This window comes from Chrysemys picta, chromosome 1, assembly GCF_011386835.1.
Source record: "Chrysemys picta bellii isolate R12L10 chromosome 1, ASM1138683v2, whole genome shotgun sequence".
NCBI classification, from domain to species: domain Eukaryota; kingdom Metazoa; phylum Chordata; order Testudines; family Emydidae; genus Chrysemys; species Chrysemys picta.
In genome coordinates this window covers 158305260-158323914 of record NC_088791.1, presented here as the reverse complement: position 1 = coordinate 158323914, position 18655 = coordinate 158305260, and the positions used below count along the sequence as shown (strand labels likewise).

The 18655-nt window shown below is 39.6% G+C and overlaps 2 protein-coding genes across 14 annotated transcripts in view; one reads left to right on the top strand and one right to left on the bottom strand.

Moving 5' to 3' along the window:
* LOC101940241 (putative protein ARB2BP) overlaps positions 1 to 18655 on the bottom strand; it is a 260593-nt gene that overhangs the window by 11568 nt on the left and 230370 nt on the right. The window contains exon 3 of the mRNA XM_065588138.1: positions 543 to 596. The gene's annotated coding sequence lies outside the window, so the exon portion shown is untranslated. The remainder of the gene's footprint in view (positions 1 to 542; positions 597 to 18655) is intronic.
* SENP7 (SUMO specific peptidase 7) overlaps positions 1 to 18655 on the top strand; it is a 79372-nt gene that overhangs the window by 5643 nt on the left and 55074 nt on the right. For 6 of the 13 annotated variants that reach the window (XR_010599492.1, XR_010599491.1, XM_008162779.3 and 3 more), the window contains exons 3-5: positions 705 to 812; positions 5782 to 5879; positions 17947 to 18144. Coding sequence is in view for 10 of the 13 variants with exons in the window: in XM_008162779.3 (XP_008161001.2) it covers positions 705 to 812; positions 5782 to 5879; positions 17947 to 18144 (404 nt within the window). In the remaining 3 variants the exon portion in view is untranslated. Of the gene's footprint in view, positions 1 to 704; positions 813 to 5762; positions 5880 to 17946; positions 18145 to 18655 lie in introns of all 13 variants that reach the window. The other 7 variants (XR_010599493.1, XM_042853289.2, XM_065588009.1 and 4 more) reach the window with 3 other exon arrangements.

Here is an 18655-nt window from a genome sequence, read left to right as displayed (position 1 = left end):
CTTATAAATGGGTCTACACCAAAATTTGATGATTTTAAACTCTATGGAATCATTGAATTGAATATCTAATACATTGTCGTTTTGTTTACTTGGAGCGTCTGCAGGCATGGAGCCCCTCAGCTCCCTGTGGCCGTGGTTCGCCATTCCCAGCCAATGGTCCTTTTTGATATGTAGATGTTAGTTGTCAACTCAGAAGTATTGTTTTGGGGTTTAATTGTTCTTGAGAGGGGATTTTTAAAACTTTTTCTTTTGAGAAAATGTAGGTTAATTTCTTTGAAAGTTGTATTCTTTCTGTTTTCTCTTTATCTTTCCATGAAACTGGCATGCTAAGATTAGAATTGGATGTAAGTGAATCAGAAAAGAAAAGAAAGTTACAAGTGGAGGGTGGATCTATTTTTATCCTTAAGGCATTTGCATGGAATAGTTAATGAATTTAACTCTGGATTTTTTTTTGTCTCCACCTCCCCCCGCCCAGTTTATTGAGATTTAAAATTAAGTGATAGGAAAGACAAACCAGGAATAGGGAACCATAAATATACTACCTTCAAATTCAAGTTACAGTGGGTATTTCTCTTTTTCCATGTTCTTAACTTGGCCTGAGGGGTGAGAAGGGTGAGAATACATGAATTTGCAGTACTAGGGGAGAGTTGAATCATTTAATTTTAACTGATAATTAATGTAAAACTAACATTCTCTACTTCCAGTTTCGCATACCAAAGAAGAAACCAAACACAAAGTCAGAGGATGTCCATGTTCAGTCCCCTTTGTCAAGGCTCACAGACTCCCACCAATGGGACTGCCCTTTACAAGAGGTAAGTAGAAGCTACTTAAAATCTGTTTTATTTGAAACTTTTCAAAATGAAGTGTGTTAGAAACACATTATACATTTCTTGTTTGTTCTGAAACTGAGCACTGTCTTCCACCTATCAAAACGAGGTCTCAACTGCAGGAGTATGGGTGGGGCTGGCATTAACTAGACAGAGGCTCAGGTTGCAGTATGAGGACCTGATTGCAATATTGCCAGCCCCACATGTTCAGAAATCACGAGCCTGGCTTGAAACCCCTTCCCCTCCCCCCCCCTCCCCCCCCAGATTATCTTAAAAATAATATATATTTTTTTAAATATACATTGGGGGTTCATTTTGTCTTCTGGTTTCTGAGTTTTCAGGTTAAACCAGTGGTTCCCAAACTTTAACAACCTGTGAACCCCCTTTCACTAAAAATGTCAAGTCTCACGAACCCCCTCCTAAAAATGAATATTTCCAGGGATTTTCTCCTTTACCTGAGTATAAATTATAAAAGCAGTGATCTTGGAAATATAAAATTTGTTTTTGACATGCTTATTACACACTATTTATTATTAATTATTATGTATCATTACAGTATTTTTATTACATTATGAAAACGGTAACCCTCTTCCAAGATCTCACTTTCGTAGCTTGTATCTCTTTGAATAAGCCTGTTATAAGACAAGGCTCCTAAGTTTCATCCAGGAGTATCAGATGTGAAACATCATGAAGGTATTTAAGAAGCCAACTCAAAGAGTTCCTCGTACACAAGCATTCAGGTCTCGAGCAGTCCAGGCAAACAACGGACGTTACAAGAAAGCTTAAATTTGTGCTTCATAATAATTTTAAAAATAATACTAGCTGCCTATTTAATTTTAAAAACGGCAAGAGATATCCACCTCCCTTTCCATTTCTTATAAGGAGTCTTGAAGTTTAAATCTCCTCAGTGTGATAGCTATGTTTGCTTTGATCTGCTTAGCTCTTGGAAGTCCAGGGGCTCCGGGCTGCTGGCCCTGTGCTACCCAGAGTCCCTAGGGACAGCTCTGTCTGCCATTAGGGAATTTTTTCCCGAGAACCCCCTGTAACATTTTGCGAACCCCAGTTTGGGAACCACTGAATTAAACTGATGTCATGTTGTGAAGCTTTTCTCTGCAACCATGTGGGTTAGAAACTTACTTCAAAAAAATAAATGAAAACTGAGATTCTGGACTCCCAGAGATGGGACTTAAAGAAAAACATGAAATATTGTGAGCCTTGAGATAAAATTGTGAGAGTTGGCAACATTGTAATTTGATATTAAGACTCACGCATGCCTAGAATAGTCCTCTTTTGCTGAAAAGGTTCCTTATTAAAGACAGTCTTAATCTTCTCAGTCATTTGTAGAAACAAATAATTACCAAGTAATTTACTTTCAAAATTCATTAAATGAGATATAAAGATGCTCGATGTCATGAGTGTATTGTGGTGTTATTAGGTAGTATTTTAACTCAACACTGAAACGTTGTTTCTGATCATGCCCACAGTATGCTAGCTGCTGTGCAAACAGAAATGATGGCACAGGCTCTGCCCCAAAGAGCGTAGGGTGAAGCTTTCAGAAGAACATAAAGGACTTTTGAGCACAAGTCCCATTGAAAGTCACTGCTCCTGAATCTTTAGGTGCTTGTAAAAAACTGCCCTTTACACTCTTAAAGACAACACAGATGGAGGGGAAGGCACAGGGGAACATACAGTTTAGCTGGTCAGGTGGTGACTGTCTATTTCCTAACAAAGTATTCTAAATCTATTTTTTTTTTTTTTTTTTTGGTTTGGTGCAAAATACAGATTCTCTTCCAGTGACCTACAATCTTGTAGAATCAGCTGCTTAGCTTTTTATAAGCTTCATGTCAGAAGAGTATGTTCAGGAAGGATTTGTCTATGAAGAGGGTGGTGGTCTGCGGACCAGTTCTGGACGGATGTTTCTTAGCCCACTTGCTGAATGTATAAAGTGGGGAATATTAAACCTAACCTTCTTCTAATTGCGAACATGTTTATCTATGTAGCAGTTAAAAATAAATCTTGAAGAGCCTCTCCTCCCTCTTTGATCTGTGTTTCTGTGTGTAACTGGGATCAGAGTGCTTGGAAGCAACAGGTTTTCCACTAGTAAACTGCCTTGTCACTCTGTGGTACACTCTTATCAGCGTCCTTGGCTCCTTGATCTCTGTACTTACCATGTAATTTTGAGTGCTACTGAGTCTGAGGTTGCAGTATATATACACTTATGGACCAATTTTTAAACATCATTGATCTGTCAGCTTATTACTGTTGTATGTATTTATGGTTTCTGGATCCCCATTATCTTCAGCTATGTTGCTGTAGGCATAACTTCTGCATTTACTTGCTCCTAGGTTTTGACATCCTTGTTACCCTGTGCATAACACCATTCAGTACTTTTCTCTGGGGAGTTTCAACACTGCTCAGAAGCTAGGAATAAGGCATGTGGTTCTCTCCAGCTACCTCCCTCTCTCATGGCTCCACTTCCCAATACCCTCACAGTTATTGTGGAAAGTAGTTGTAGCAGGACTTGCTCTGTCATTGCAATTTGCGTGTTGGATTATCTCCTCCTTGATGTCCATCTAGCTCCACCTTTAAGAAACACCTCAGCTTCTAATCTAGACAGCTCTTAGCTTTCTGCAGCTTCCCCATGCTCCTTTCAGCCTATACATCTGAGAGCTTCATTCTGGGCCTAGCAGTCACTTGGGTGTTTGCTCCCTTTAAAAATAACCCTGTTTAAGGGAGTGCAATGCACAAGATTACTTCAAAATGTTTTACAAAGCTGTGTAAATATCAACCCATTCTACAGATAGAAACGGAGATGCATTTGTAAAATGGGTTGTCCAAGGTCACACGGCAGGTCCCAGTGCGGGAGCTGGGAATAGAACTCAACTTTCTTGACCTTCAGTCCAGTGCTCCATCCGTTGGATCACACTAAAGCACACTAATTCACAGTGTATCTGGAAGGCTGTATGACTATCATATTTTGCATTATTAGTCATCAACTGAGTTGAACCTTAAGTTACGTTAAGACTTAAATCAGAAGCATGTCAGCTGTGGTAGCCAGCATCACCTCTCTAACTGCTAGGGAGATTGGCAGATCAGTTCCCTACACTTTAACAAAATAAATTGCTTGGACTGAGTGTCCTTTAAAATAATTAAAGTTTGGCTTCCTGCTATTACAGCATTGGTTTCCACCTGCCTCATTTTTGACCTGCTACTTATTTACTGAGGGCTCTATATTTTAAGTCCTTTATTTGTGTTTGACCCCTTCGGATCTCTCAGGTTTTTTTTGCTTGTTTCTTATTTTATTTTTTTTAAAATTCAGCTCTCATGATTAAACAGATTTATGTTTCATCTGCATGTACAAGCAAATGTCCATCTTGGAGATATACTTAATAGTGTTGCCTGCTAGTTTTCTTCCTTATTAGATATCATCCTTAAGCGATAATATCATCCTTGAAGCTTTCAGTGGAATTCCATTAGACAGATCTGTACTACACTGGCAACAAATAATGTCCCATTGTTCCCTGACGATGGTAGAGACAGAATTACCTGCTGTGATTGGCAGAGCCAGCCTTACTATTTTTGGGTGGGACCGCAGAACAATTTTTTGCCACCAGCCTTTCACAGTTTTGGGGGCAGTCCACCATGATCCACACTACTATGCATAAGGCAAGCCTTCAAGATTTTGGAGTGGGGATGGATACTTTCTTTGGGGCACAACCCAAACTTAGTTGATTCATTAGAGAGAGAGAGAGTGTGTGTGTGTGTAAAATCTTCAGATTTCCCTTTGTCTCCCCATCGAAGCCTTCTACTGCAGAAGTGAGTGAGGCCCAGTTTGCTTGTGTGCTTTCAACTGTGCTGATCCATTGGCATCAATTTATATGTTCTGTGCGCTCTCTCTCGCGCGCTTGCGCACTCTCTCTCTCTCTCTCTCTCTCTCCCTCTCTGAAAGCTGATATATGCTCCTTTATATCTTCAGCTCTCCCAAAAACGGAGGGGACAGGAAGGACATAAAGACTGTCTCTGGCTTTGGAGACCTCATTGTGTTTCTATAGTTTCTTGTTACTAATTACTGGTCAAAAAGGAACTGATGGTTTAAGACATTAGTAACAATTGTGTCTCACCATTGTGTTCTGAAACAGGGTTCTGCCATGCCACACCCATCATGGAGACAGTCTAACAGCTTTAGTTTTTAACATTACAGAGCATTCAGATCTTAAAATGAAGATTTGGTTGACTCACTTAGATCAGTGATACTCAGACCTCAGTGGTTCAGGAGCCAATTTAGCGATCAGCATTATCCAAAAGAGCCACAGTAGTATGAATGACAGAGAAATTTTTAGTTTTTATATATATTATTCTCAGAGCAAATAAGTTAATAACTTGGTGAAAGTTGATAACTTAATTGGTTAATTGCATAGTAAAAAGCATCCTGATTGGTTAATAACTTAGACTGGTTAATAATTTAATCACACAGTGTTTTAATATCATGTGCTGCAAAGCCACTTGTGGCTTGAGGGCCACAGTCTGAGTATCACTGACATACATCAAATTAAGTCACTTGTTAAGGGAATTAAGCTAGGCAGGTATCTTACTGGCTCATGATTGATATTGAACAAACCCACTGCAAAAGCACGTGTGCTCTTTTCTTAAATAAAAGTTCACAATCCGGTTATCCTGCACAAATAGTCAAATTTCTTAGGGAAAGGGCAGATTTGACACCTGGTTGGTGGTATTCATAAAAATGCTGGAAATCATAGTGGTTTCAATACTTTATATTCTTTGAACTGAATGTCTAGTTTTCTTTGCTGCTGGCCTTTTATACTACGTAAGCAGTTCTTTCAAGCTCTGTCCTTCTTCTCCTCACTCTTCCACCTATTCTTACCTCTTCCCCATACATTAACCATCATTTAATTTTTAAAACTTCTTCATTATTAGACCTTTTTTTAAATTCCAGTGGAAATCAAGGGCAAGAAATCAAGAGCCTTATCCAAAGGGGAAAAGACAAAGGGACTTTGACAGACCCAGCTTCACTAGCGAAGAATCAACAATTGGGTAAGATGTCTCACATCAAAACTAGTTCATTTTACATTATAGTGTTCTACGTATTCTAAGTGTTATAAACCTTTCTTGAAGACAGGTATCCTTATTTTCTACACAATTGTTAGGGAAATACAAATGCTACTTTCATAGCTGTTTAGAAAGCCCAAATTGAGATTAATGGCTAGGGATGTGTTTATGTAGTATTCATATGGTATTATAAATTCACAAATAGATTACAAGTAGGGCTGTCGATTAATTGCAGTTAACTCTCACAATTAACTCAAAAAATGAATCGCGATTAAAAAAAATAATCACAGTTAATCACACTGTTAAACAATAGAATATCAACTGAAATTTTATTAAATATTTTTTGATGTTTTTCTAAATTTTCAAATATATTGATTTCAATTACATAATACAAAGTGTACAGTGTTCACTTTATATTATTTTTATTACAAATATTTGCACTGTAAAAATGATAAAAGAAATAGTATTTTTCAATTCACTCATACAAGTACTGTAGTGCAATCTCTCTATTGTGAAAGTGTAACTTATAAATGTAGATTTTTTTTTTTGTTACATAACTGCACTCAAACAAAACAGTGTAAAACTTTAGAGCCTACAAGTCTACTCAGTCCTACTTCTTGTTCAGCCAATCGCTAAGTCAAACAAGTTTGTTTACATTTACGGGACATACTGCTGCCTGCTTCTTATTTACAATGTCACCTGAAGTGAGAACAGGCATTCAAATGGCACTGCTGTAGCTGGCATTGCAAGATGCTTACATGCCAGATATGCTAAACATTCATATGCTCCTTCATGTTTCGGCCACTATTCCAGAGGACATGCTTCCATGCTGATGATGCTCGTTTAAAAAAAAAAATGCATAAATTAAATTTGTGACTGAACTCCTTGGGGGAGAATTGTATGTCTCCTGTTTGTTTTACCCGTGTTCTGCCATATATTTCATGTTATAGTAGTCTTGGATGATGAACCAGCACATGTTCGTTTTAAGAACACTTTCACAGCAGATTTGACAAAACATAAAGAAGGTACTAATGTAAGGTTGCTAAAGATAGCTGCAGTATTCGACCAGGGTTTAAGAAACTGAAGTGCCGTCCAAAATCTGAGAGGGCTGAGGTGTGGAGCATGCTTTCAGAAATCTTAAAAGAGCACACTTGGATGCGGAAAATACAGAACCTGAACCACCCCCCCCCCAAAAATCAACCTTCAGTTGGGGGCATCTGACTCAGATGATGAAAATGAACATGCGTCAGTCCGCTCTGCTTTGGATTGTTATCGAGCAGAACCCGTCATCAGCATGGACGCATGTCCTGTGGAATGGTGGTTGAAGCATAAAGGGACATATGAATCTTTAGCACATCTGGCATGTAAATATTTTGCGACGTTGGCTACAACAGTGTCATGTGAACGCCTGTTCTCACTTTCAGGTGACATTGTAAACAAGAAGTGGGCAGCATTATCTCCTGCAAATTGTAACCAAACTTGTTTGAGCGATCTGCTGAAGTAGGACTGAGTGGACTTGTAGGCGCTAAAGTTTTATGTTGTTTTGTTTTTGAATGCTGTTATTTTTTTGTTCATAATTCTACATTTGTAAGTTAAACTTTCATGATAAAGAGATTGCACTACAGTACTTGTATTATTGAATTGAAAAATACTATTTCTTTTGTTTTTTACAGTGCAAATATTTGTAATAAACAAATATAAAGTGAGCACTGTACACGTATTTTGTGTTGTAATTAAATCAATTTATTTGAAAATGTAGAAAACATCCAAAAAGATTTAAATAAATGGTATTCTATTACTGTTTAACAGTGTCATTAATTGCAATTTTTTTAATTGCCTAACAGTCTTAATTACAAGCTTTACTTTGTTGTAAGATTTCTCACAAAGTTGGATGGCAGCATCAAATTAGGAATACAAATCTAACAGGTAATTGAGGCCTTATCTACACTATGGGAGTAAGTCAACCTAAGTTTCACTCCAGCTATGTAAATACTGTAGCTGGAGTCAACGTAGCTTAGGCTGACTTCCTGTGGTGTCACCACCACGCTGCGTCAATGGGAGACAGTCTCCCATCGACTTGCCTTACTCTTCTTGTTCCGGTGGAGTATTGGAGTGAACTGAAGAGCGCTCTGCAGTTGATTTAGCTGGTCTTCACTGGATCCGCTAAATCAACCCCCGCTGCATCGATTGCAGCAGCATAGATCCCCGGTAAGTGTAGATATGGCCTAAGTCAGGACATTCTATGGCCTGTGTTATGCAGGAGCTTAGGCTAGATGATCACAGTTGTTCTTTCTGGCTTTATAATCTGTGAATCTGTGTCAGTTAAATTCTTTGAGATCCTTAGATGAAGACTGTTACTCTTTAAGTACAAATTATTATTTCAGCACCTGCTGCTCTTGTGGGTTTGTTTTTTTCCAAATCGGTTTCCAGATCATCTTTCAAATATATACATCACTATGGGATCTCTGACAGATCATAAATAAGTTTTTTGTCAGCTGTCAAAGGAAAACAAAGCCAACCAACATGATTAGCAGTAAGTACTGAGAAGTTAGATACAAGCATGTTCTCAGACCTCTTAAGTGAGTGAATGTGTGATGTGGTGGGAGATGGTGTGATTTAAGGAATCTTTATACTGATGACCTTTTTTGTCATTGGTATGTTTTGGTTTGCCTCAGAGGTTAATAGTGAATTGCATAGAAAACATCTACTCTGTAGCAACTGGATAGTTATGTATGTTAAAGAACATGTTTGAGAAATCACATGCGGAAGGAATAAGAGTATTTGACCAAGCTAAATGTTAAGTATTCTTAGATTCAGTGTTGGTGACGGAAATTAAGTATTTTGATTTCATGGTGTGATTAAATCTACCTAATTTAAACAATTAGATAATTCCAGTTATTTCTAGTTTGTGAATTGCAGAATTAGGATAATTCTCTATCTCATGGTTGGTATTTAGAATAAACTCATTTATGAAGTAGTTTCTTGGAAGGAAAAGGTTCTAGAAGTGCAAACTTTTGAAGAAGAAGCTACAGTTTAAGGAAATGCTTAATGTCAAAGTATGTCAGATGATTCTGCACCTTTTACTCAATGTGTAAGTGACCACAAAGGTTTCTTTGGTGATCAGTTAGCCCTGCATTTATGTACAGTAACTACTTGCTTAATGTTGTAGTTATGTTCCTGAAAAATGCTACTTTAAGCGAAATGATGTTCAGTTTCCCCATAAGAATTAATGTAAATGGGTGGCGGGGAGGGGGGGGAGGAAGGTAGGTTCCAGGGAAATTTTTTTTGCCAGACAAAAGACGACATTCATATATATAAGTTTTAAACAAACAATTTAATACTGTACACAGCAATGCTGACTGTGAAGCTTGGTTGAGGTGGTAGAGTCAGAGGGTGGAAGAGGGTGGGATATTTCCCAGGGAATGCCTTACTGCTAAATGATGAACTAGCACTCAGCTGAGCCCTCAAGGGTTAACACGTTGTTAATGTAGCCTCACACTCTACAAGGCAGCAGGAATGGAGGGAGGGGAGACAGCATGGCAGAGAGAGACAGAGACACGCACCTTTTATGTGTGTGAGAGAGAGACAGGTTTTGCCCCTTTAAGGACGCTGACCCCTTAAAAAGTACAATGCCTTTTTAAGTAGATCAGCAAGTTGAGACACCAGCTGCTGCCAGCAAGCTCCTTCCGTCCTGAGCCTTATGTCCCCCAACCACCCCCCCACTCTGTGGAGATGGGGGGCAGGAGTGGGGGGACACCCTGACACTAGAACCCGTCTTCCCCTCCCCCCGCCCTTGCACAGCAAGCAGGAGGCTCCCAGGAGCAGCTCCAAGGCAGAGGGCAGGAGCAGCACAGGGCAGTGCGGGGAGGGACAGATGAACTGCTGGGCAATTGATAGCCTGCTGGGCGGCTGCCACACAGAGAACTTAGGGGAGCTGACTGCCTTGCTGCCAGTCCACCCTGGTTCCAAGCCCCCACCAGCTAGCTCCAAAGGGCTGCTCTTCCTGCAAGCAGTGGACAAAGCAGGCGGCGGCCAAACAGCATTATAAGGGAGCATTGCGCAACTTTAAACAAGCATTTTCTCTAATTGATCAGCAATGTAACAATGAAACAAGGTTAGCCGGGACGACTTTAAATGAGCAGTTACTATATTGAATGCTGCAAACTGTTGTAGGTAAGAAGTATGCTTAACAGAAATTCTAACTTCACTTTCCTGCTTCTCCAAAGGCATACATGTCTGCATTGGCTTTGATGCCCCAGAATGCATCCTTCTTTAACATTAGATACAAGGGAGCAACTGGCAGGCAATGAAGCTTTTCTATTCCACCACATCCAACTTAAAAACTGGAGTTATTGCAACCCTTGTGTTGTGATTTGGTATTCCAGTGGGGATTACTTTCTTCTCTCTGTGATGCCAGATAACATTATTGGAGTGTTGCAGTAGACCTTGAACTGGCCATTGTGACTTGGGAAACTTAAAGAAAATAGATACCTTTGGAATCCATTACACAAATTACTTTCACTTGATATTTGAGGTAGAAGTGCATCGTCATAGGGTTAAATACTTTTCCAAAAACTCATTGCAGACACATTAATAAAAGAGTGATTAGTGATATAGTGGGGCATCAAATGTTCAGAAGTTAATTTATGCTTTTCAAGATTTTTTTTTTTTAAGGCAGAATTTGCATAGAACAGGGGTCGGCAACGTTCGGCATGCGGCTTGCCAGGGTAAGCACCCTAGCTGGCCGGGCCAATTTATTTATCTGCTGACGCGGCAGGTTCGGCCGATCGCGGCCCCCACTCGCCGCGGTTCGCCGTGCCGGGCCAATGGGGGCGGCGGGAAGCGGCGCGGGCCGAGGGTTGTGCTGGCCGCGGCTTCCCGCCGCCCCCATTGGCTCGGGACGGCAAACTGGGGCGAGTGGGGGCCGCGATGGGCTGAACCTGCCGCGTCAGCAGGTAAATAAACTGGCCTGGCCCGCTAGGGTGCTTACCCTGATGAGCGGCATGCCAAACGTTGCTGACCCCGGTATCGAAAATTGAGATATTGAGAACAAAATTAATCAAGGGATACAATAAGAAATTCTTTAATTGCATATTCACCAGTGCTAGGATGCTGGATAATAAATGAGAGGAGTTGCGTATTTAAGAGTATAATCTTGACCTAGTTGGTGGTATATAAACCTGTTGAGAAGATTCTTATAATTGAAATGTTAAAATAAATGGAATTTAGGAAGGATGAAGTAGGCAAAAGGGGAGGCGGACTAGCACTCCATGTCAAAAATGGCGTTGTCTATTTCCTGAGTGATACGTCAGACCTCCGGCATGCTGGCAATACTAACATGTCCTGGGACTTTTTAAAAATTATAGAGGACAATTTCCTAACTTGACAAGTTGCTGCAACCCAGGGGAATTCTGTATTAGACCTCATCGTGACAGACAGACATTGAACGCAGAATTGGTGATTGCTTAGTGATGCAAGTGATTTATGACTTAATTACATTTGTTGTGTGCAAACAGAATAAAGTCCAAGGTAGTAATATATATTTGGTTCTTTAAAGGGCCAGTTTCATACAGCTGATAACAATTATGGGCCAAATCATCTGGAGAAAGAATTTAAATAGAAAGTTGTAAATGTCAATTGGGAACTGTTTAGGAATATTTTACTAAATGCCTAAAATGCCATAATTGAGAAAGAAGGCAGTAAAAAGCAAAAACAACAACCTGGCTTAAAGAAAAAGTTTGGTGGGACAGGATCCCACTCTGGTCGGAGGTGGGGGGGTAAAGAGCTCCTCTGGGCTCAGTTAGCCCTGACCTGGTGCACCTGGCCTGTTGCACACGGAGAGAAATGGCTCCTTAAAAGGGAGGACCAAGCCCAGCCGAGTGTGGCACTCAGAAGGAAGTGGGGCTAAAGTAGCCCCACAGAACAGAGGCTGCTTACCCAGAAAGCTGCTGAAAATCCGCTGCTGCTTGGATCCTCTGGAGAGGTAAAGAGAGAGACTTAACTTTACTTTTCTTTTCATTAGAGCCCAGGAAGCTCAGTCTGGGCTGCTCAGATACCCAAGAAGATAGGAACCCAGCCTCCTTCATATAGATTATTTGCTTTTTTCCTTGCGAGGAACAGCAGGGTGAGCCCAGACTGTTGTGTAGGTTGCAGGATTATTTTGTTTGCCTTTTCCTTTTTTTTTTTTTTTTTTTTTTTGGAGTGTGGTTAAACCCAGAAGGTGGGGAGTTGTCTCGCTAAGATTTACAGCTGGGAGACTGCATCCTTCACTCCAAACCAATGCTACAGTGATATCTACAGCCAGAGAGGGATGTCTGGGATGAGAGAGAGAGACCCACCCTCACCCATAGGGGAGCCCTTGAGGTACAACCCATGACAGGAAGTGAAAGCAGATTTTACATAAAACAAATGGAAGAAAGGGGAAGTTGATAGCAATGAATATAAACTAGTAGCTAGAAATGTAGAAATTTGATACGGGAAGCAACAGAACACAAGGAGAAAGCTATGGCTAGCAGGGTTAAGGACAGTAAGCAGTTTTTAAAGTATGTTAGGAACAAAAAAAATCTTAACAATGGTATAGGTCCATTGTTAAATGGAAATGGCAGAATTGTCAGTAATTATGCAGAAAAGGCAGAAGTGTTCAATAAATATTTCTGTATTGTATTTGGGAAGAAAGCCAGAAAATGTAGTCCTGTCTTACGATGATAATGAAATGCTTTCCATTCCAGTAGTAACTCAGGAGACTGTTAAAGAGTAGCTACTAAAGTTAGACATTTTTAAATCAGCAGATCCAGATAACTTGCGTCCAATTTTTTTAAAAGCTGACCAAGGAGCTTTCAAGGCTCTTAATGTTGATTTTTCAATAAGTCTTGGAACACTGGGGAAATTCCAGAAGACTAAAAGAAAGCTAATAAACATACTGTCCAATGTTTAAAAAGGATAATCGGGATGACCAGGGTAATTATAAGCTTGTCAGCCTGACATCGATCCAAGACAAAATAATGGAATGCTGATATGGGACTTGATTAATAAAGAATTCAGGAGGGTAATTATAAATATCAGTTACCATGGGTTTATGGGAAATTGATCCTGTCAAACTAACTTGATATCTTTTTTTGGTGAGTTTACAAGATTGGCTCATGTAATATAATTAGACTTATGTAGGGCATTTGACTTGATATTACATGAGAGAACTAGAACAATAAAAATCAACATGGCACACATTAAATGGATTAAAAACTGGATAATTGTTAGGTCTCAAAATGTAATTGTACATGTGGACTCATCATTAAGCAGGTGTGTATCTTGTAGGATTTTGCTGTTATCCAGGGAGGGACTCTGGTGTAGAGATGTGAGCAGCAGGATGAAACAAAGATTCCTAGCTTTTCTTCCCAGCAAACATGTGTGATCTAAATTAATTCACTTGACCTCCCTATGCCTATTCGTCTATAAAATGGGGAAAATACGAATTTAATAAGAGTGCTGTGGTTTAATACTTAGAATACACCACAACCACTAAGTAATCTTCACAATACCCCAATGAAGCAAGTACATTGTATTCCTATTTTACTTATGGGTAAAATAAGACTGAATATGGTCAAGCAATTTGCCCAAGGTCACAGAGGGAGTTCTTGATTCCTAATCCCATTTTCAAACCACTTACTCCTCTTTCGTTATTAATTGTCATAAACCACTTTCAGATCCTGTGATGAAATAGCACAATTTATTATTACTATCTGTTCTGTAAAGTTCACTTTACTATTTGTGTCCCAGATCAATTAACTTAATTTTTCCTTAAAGCATATATGAGGCTTTTAAAAATAGTTTTTTTACAGAAGGGATACAACTCTTTCAGAGGCAGGTATCAGGACCTGGAACCAGACTTCACTGGCATCCATTTAGCAGCACTTGCTCTGGAGTATGTAGGATGGGAGCTTTTATTGTTCAAGCTTTTGATTCTTGTCCGCTTAGTTCTTCGGGAAATTTTTTTGTAGAAATACCTGAGTTTCTTGAAAAAGGTGTGTAATGTTTTCCTGTTAGCCTGGCATTGTAAGCATTTCATTGAAATATATGTCAGGATTGGATGAAGTAGTGACTGCTTTATCACAAAGACTTAACTCCTGTAATCGGTTACTGACAAGCTTACCTGGGAAATGATTCCTTGCTCCTGGTTGGCAAGATTAGTGTGGATGCTTGTTTGTTGCTAAAGTTTCCGAATGCAGTGTTGGTTATCTGCATCCTCAACTGGTATATAGGGCACCTATCTTGGAGCAGGGGGAGGAAATACATAGGCTCTTTTTATATCAGCAGGATGGTGTCCTGTGCCTCTGTTTGCCAGAAGCTGGGAATGGGCAACAGGGGAGGGATCACTTGATGATTACCTGTTTTTTTTCATTCCCTCTGAAGCACCTGGCATTGGCCACTGTCAAGAGACAGGATACTGGGCTAGATGGACCTTTGGTCTGACTCCGTATGGGTTCTTACGTTCACACCTTCTCTGAGCCTCATAGTATCTGCCTGGCACATACCTCTCACTTGCACAAATATGTTTCTCTTTATATAAAAGCAATTCCTCCCATAGTATGTATAATTCTTTAGTATTCATCTTTCTCACTTTATATATACAATCTCCATAGAAGCAATTTCTGCCATGCAAGTCTCTTAAGATCAAGATGTGTATTTCACCATCCTCTCAAGATCAACCTCTTTGTACAATCAAGTTTAACTGTTATCCGTTTAAAAAAAAATGTATTGTTCCATCTATACATGACAAACCATATAGCAAATATATCACTAAAGCGGCTTAAGTGAAGTTGCTGTTTTGCATTCCTTGCTGCAGAACCAATTCAGTGCAAAAGAGACTTCAGTCTCATCTAGCAGAGCAAATGCAGCACATAAGAATGGCCATACTGGGGTCAGACCAATGGTCCATCTAGCCCAGTATCTTGTCTTCTGACAGTGGCTGATGTCAGGTGCTTCAGAGGGAATGAACAAAACAGGTAATCATCAAGGGATCCATCCCCTGTCATCCATTCCCAGCTTCTGGCAAACAGAGACTAGGGACATTCAGAGCATGGCATTGCATCCCTGATCATCCTGGCTAATAGCCATTGATGGACCTATCCTCCATGAACTTATCCTGTTCTTTTTTGATCCCTGTTATGCCTTCATGACATCCCCTGACAAAGAGGTCCACAGCTTGACTGTGCGTTGTGTGAAGAAGTACTTCCTTCCTTCCTTCCTTTTTTTTTTTTTTTTTTTTTTAACCTGCTGCCTATTAATTTAATTGAGTGATTCCTATTTCTTGCGTTATGTGAAGGAGTAAATAACACTTCATTTGCTTTCTTCACACCAGTCAAGATTTTTATAGACCTCTATTATATCCCCCCTTAGTCACCTCTTTTCTAAGCTGAAAAGTCCCAGTCTTTTTAATCTCTCATCATACAGAAGCTGTTCCATACCTCTAATCATTTTTGTTGCCGAACTCTGTACCTTTTCCAATTCCAGTCTATCTTTTTTGAGATGGGGTGACTGGATCTGCATACAATATTCCAGATGTGAGCGTACCATGGATTTATATAGAGGCATTATGATATTTTCTGTCTTATTTATCCCTTTCCTAATGGCTCCTAACATTGTTAACTTTTTTTGACTGCTTCTGCATACTGAGTGGATGTTTTCAAAGAACTATCCACAGTGACTCCAAGATCCATTTCTTGAGTCATAACAGCTAATTTAGACCCCCATCATTTTGTTTGTATAGTTGGGATTATGTTTTCCAATGTGCATTACTTTGCATTTATCAACATTGATTTTCATTTGCCATTTTGTTGCCCAGTTACCCAGTTTTGTGAGATCCCTTTGTAACTCTTCACAATCTTCTTTGTACTTAACTATCTTGAGTAGTTTTGTATCGTCTGCAAATTTTGCTACCTCACTGTTTACCCATTTTTCGAGATCATTTATGACTATGTTGAACAATACTGGTCCAAATACAGAGCCGGGGGACACCAGTATTTACCTCTCTCCATTGTGGAAACTGGCCATTTATTCCTATCATTTAAACAGTTACTGATCCATGACTTTCCCTCTTACCCCATGACTGCTTACTTTGCTTTAAGAGCCTTTGGTTAGGGACTTTGTCCAAGGCTTTCTGAAAGTCTAAGTAGACTATATCCATTGGATCACCCTTGTCCATATGTTTGTTGACCCTCTCAAAGATTCTAGTAGATTAGTGAGGCATGATTTCCCTTTGCAAAAGCCATGTTGACTCTTCCCCAACATATCATGTTCATCTCTGTGTCTGGTAATTCTGTTCTTTGTTATAGTTTCAACCAATTTGCCTGGTTCTGAAGTTAGGCTTTCTGGCCTGTAATTGCATGATTGCCTCTGGAGCCTTTTTGAAAAAAAATTGGTGTTACATTAGTTATCCGCCAGTCATCTGGCATAGAGGTTGATTTAAGCGATAGGTTACATACCTCAGTTAGTAGTTCTGCAATTTCATATTTGAGTTCCTTCAGAAGTCTTGGGTGAATACCATCTGGGCCTGGAGACTTATTACTGTTTAATTTATCAATTTGTTCCAAAACCACTGGCACCTCAGTCTGGGGCAGTTGCTCATATTTGTCACCTAAAAAGAATGTCTCAGGTGCGGGAATCTCTCGCACATCCTCTGCAGTGAAGACTAATACACAGAATTCATTTAGTTTCTCCACAATGCCCTTCTCTTCGAATGCTCCTTTAGCACCTTGATTGTCCAGTGGCCCTACTGATTGTTTAGCAGGCTTCCTGCTTCTGATGTACTTTACAAAAATTTTGCTGTTACTTTTTAAGTCTTTGGCTAGTTGCTCTTCAAATTCTTTTTCAGCCTGCCTAATTATACTTTTAAACTTGATTTTGCCAGAGTTTATGCTCCTTTCTATTTTACTCAATAGGATTTAACTTCCAGTTTTTAAAGGGTGCTTCCCCCCCCCCCCCCCAATGGCTTCTTTTAATTTGTTTAGCTATGATAGCACTTTTTTGGTCCTCTTACTACAGTATGTTTTTTGATTTGGGGGGTATACATTTAATTTGAGCTTCTATTATGGTGTTTTTAAAAAGTTTCCATGCAGCTTGCAGGAAATTTTACTTTTGGGTCTGTACCTTTTAATTTCTGTTTAACTAGCTTCCTCATTTTTGTGTAGTTCCCCTTTCTGAAATTAATTGCTATTGAGGTGAGCTGCTGTGGTGCACCCCTCCCCCCCGGGCTGTTTAAAATTATTATATTACGGTTGCTGTTACCAAGTGGTTCAGCTATATTCACCCATATTCAGATACTGTGCTCCACTTAGGCCTAAATCAATAATTGCCTCTCCTCCTGTGGGTTCCAGGACTAGTTGCTCCCAAGAAACAGTCATTTATGGTGTCAAGAAACTCATGTAAGCAACTTGAACTGACCTTGTAATTTATAATTACATACAATTTCTCAAAGGTAGATGACCAGTAACTTTTAATGTTGGGACATAAAAATCAAGGTGATAATCTGACAAAATATTTGGCTATGGTAATAGCATAATTTTCTTGCAAAATCTCATTTTGAATCGGTGCATGAGCCGCTAAATGCCTTATCGTCCTTAAAGTGTTGCCACAGTATGACCCCCTGTTTTCGCCCTTTGGTACAGTCTGTCTTGAAGATGCTCAGATCTACAGTTTCAGTGCAGTTTGAGGCTCTGATGCCACCAGTTCTGTGAACTTTAATAGAGGTGATACAGTATGTGTGGAGTTTTTGCTGCACTAAAAATTTACCCCCGTACATGCACCTGTGTTTGGGCTAGTCACTGATGCCAGAATGCAAAATCCTGAAAGGGATGGTGTGACCCAAGATAATCAGTCTTGACTCTCCATCTGTACAACGAGCAGTTTTGCAAGTCATCAGCTGAGCAAATATACCTCTAGCCAAGATGAAAAGTGTTATTGCAGGGACTACAGAGTTCTTAAAGAAACTTTGTTGAATTCATGTACCTTCTCTAGACTTCAGCACTATATTTATTATGTCTTATTGTCTGTATGGCAGGCAACCCAAAGTTATGTTGACGAATGTCCTGAGGACAGAAATAGGAAGAAAATACACACAGAGCCAGCTTAAAACTGATGCTAATTTATCTGATGTTGACAAGTTGCAATCAGATCGACCACCCTCATCATCCGTTGCCAGCCTAGAGATATTGCAAATATTAAATCCTCCTCTCCAAAGCCTTTTTATATCCAAAAGGTATGTTGTTCAATACTGATTAAGTCTTAACGTCCTGGATCTTTGCTTCATTTGACTAAAAATCATAATCATTTGCTTGCAATTGTTTTTTATGGGAAAGTATTCCTTATTACATTGTAGATGTTACCTGTTGTCTTGATCACAAGCCTTACTCTTGTGACTCACTTTGGATCATATAATTTGTGTGTACCAACCACAGTCTTGTGGGATTTCTGATGAGCTGGTGTCTAGAGCTTGATTAATTCTGGTCCAGCTTATTGGACTCTCTGAGATGGGTGCTTTTCATCACTCCGGTGAAAAGAAAACACATTCACATCTAACTGTCTACAGTTCTTTCCTCTTCTGATTGTTCTTCTGGATCTGATTTTGACTCTCTTCCAAGTCTTACTTCTCATCACAGACCACCTGTGTGTCAGCTCTGGCAAATTGACAGCTGCTCTGCAAACACCAAGGCTCCCTTGAAAAGGACTTTGTACCTCTCAGCAGAACAGGAGTGGAAAGAAAGACATCA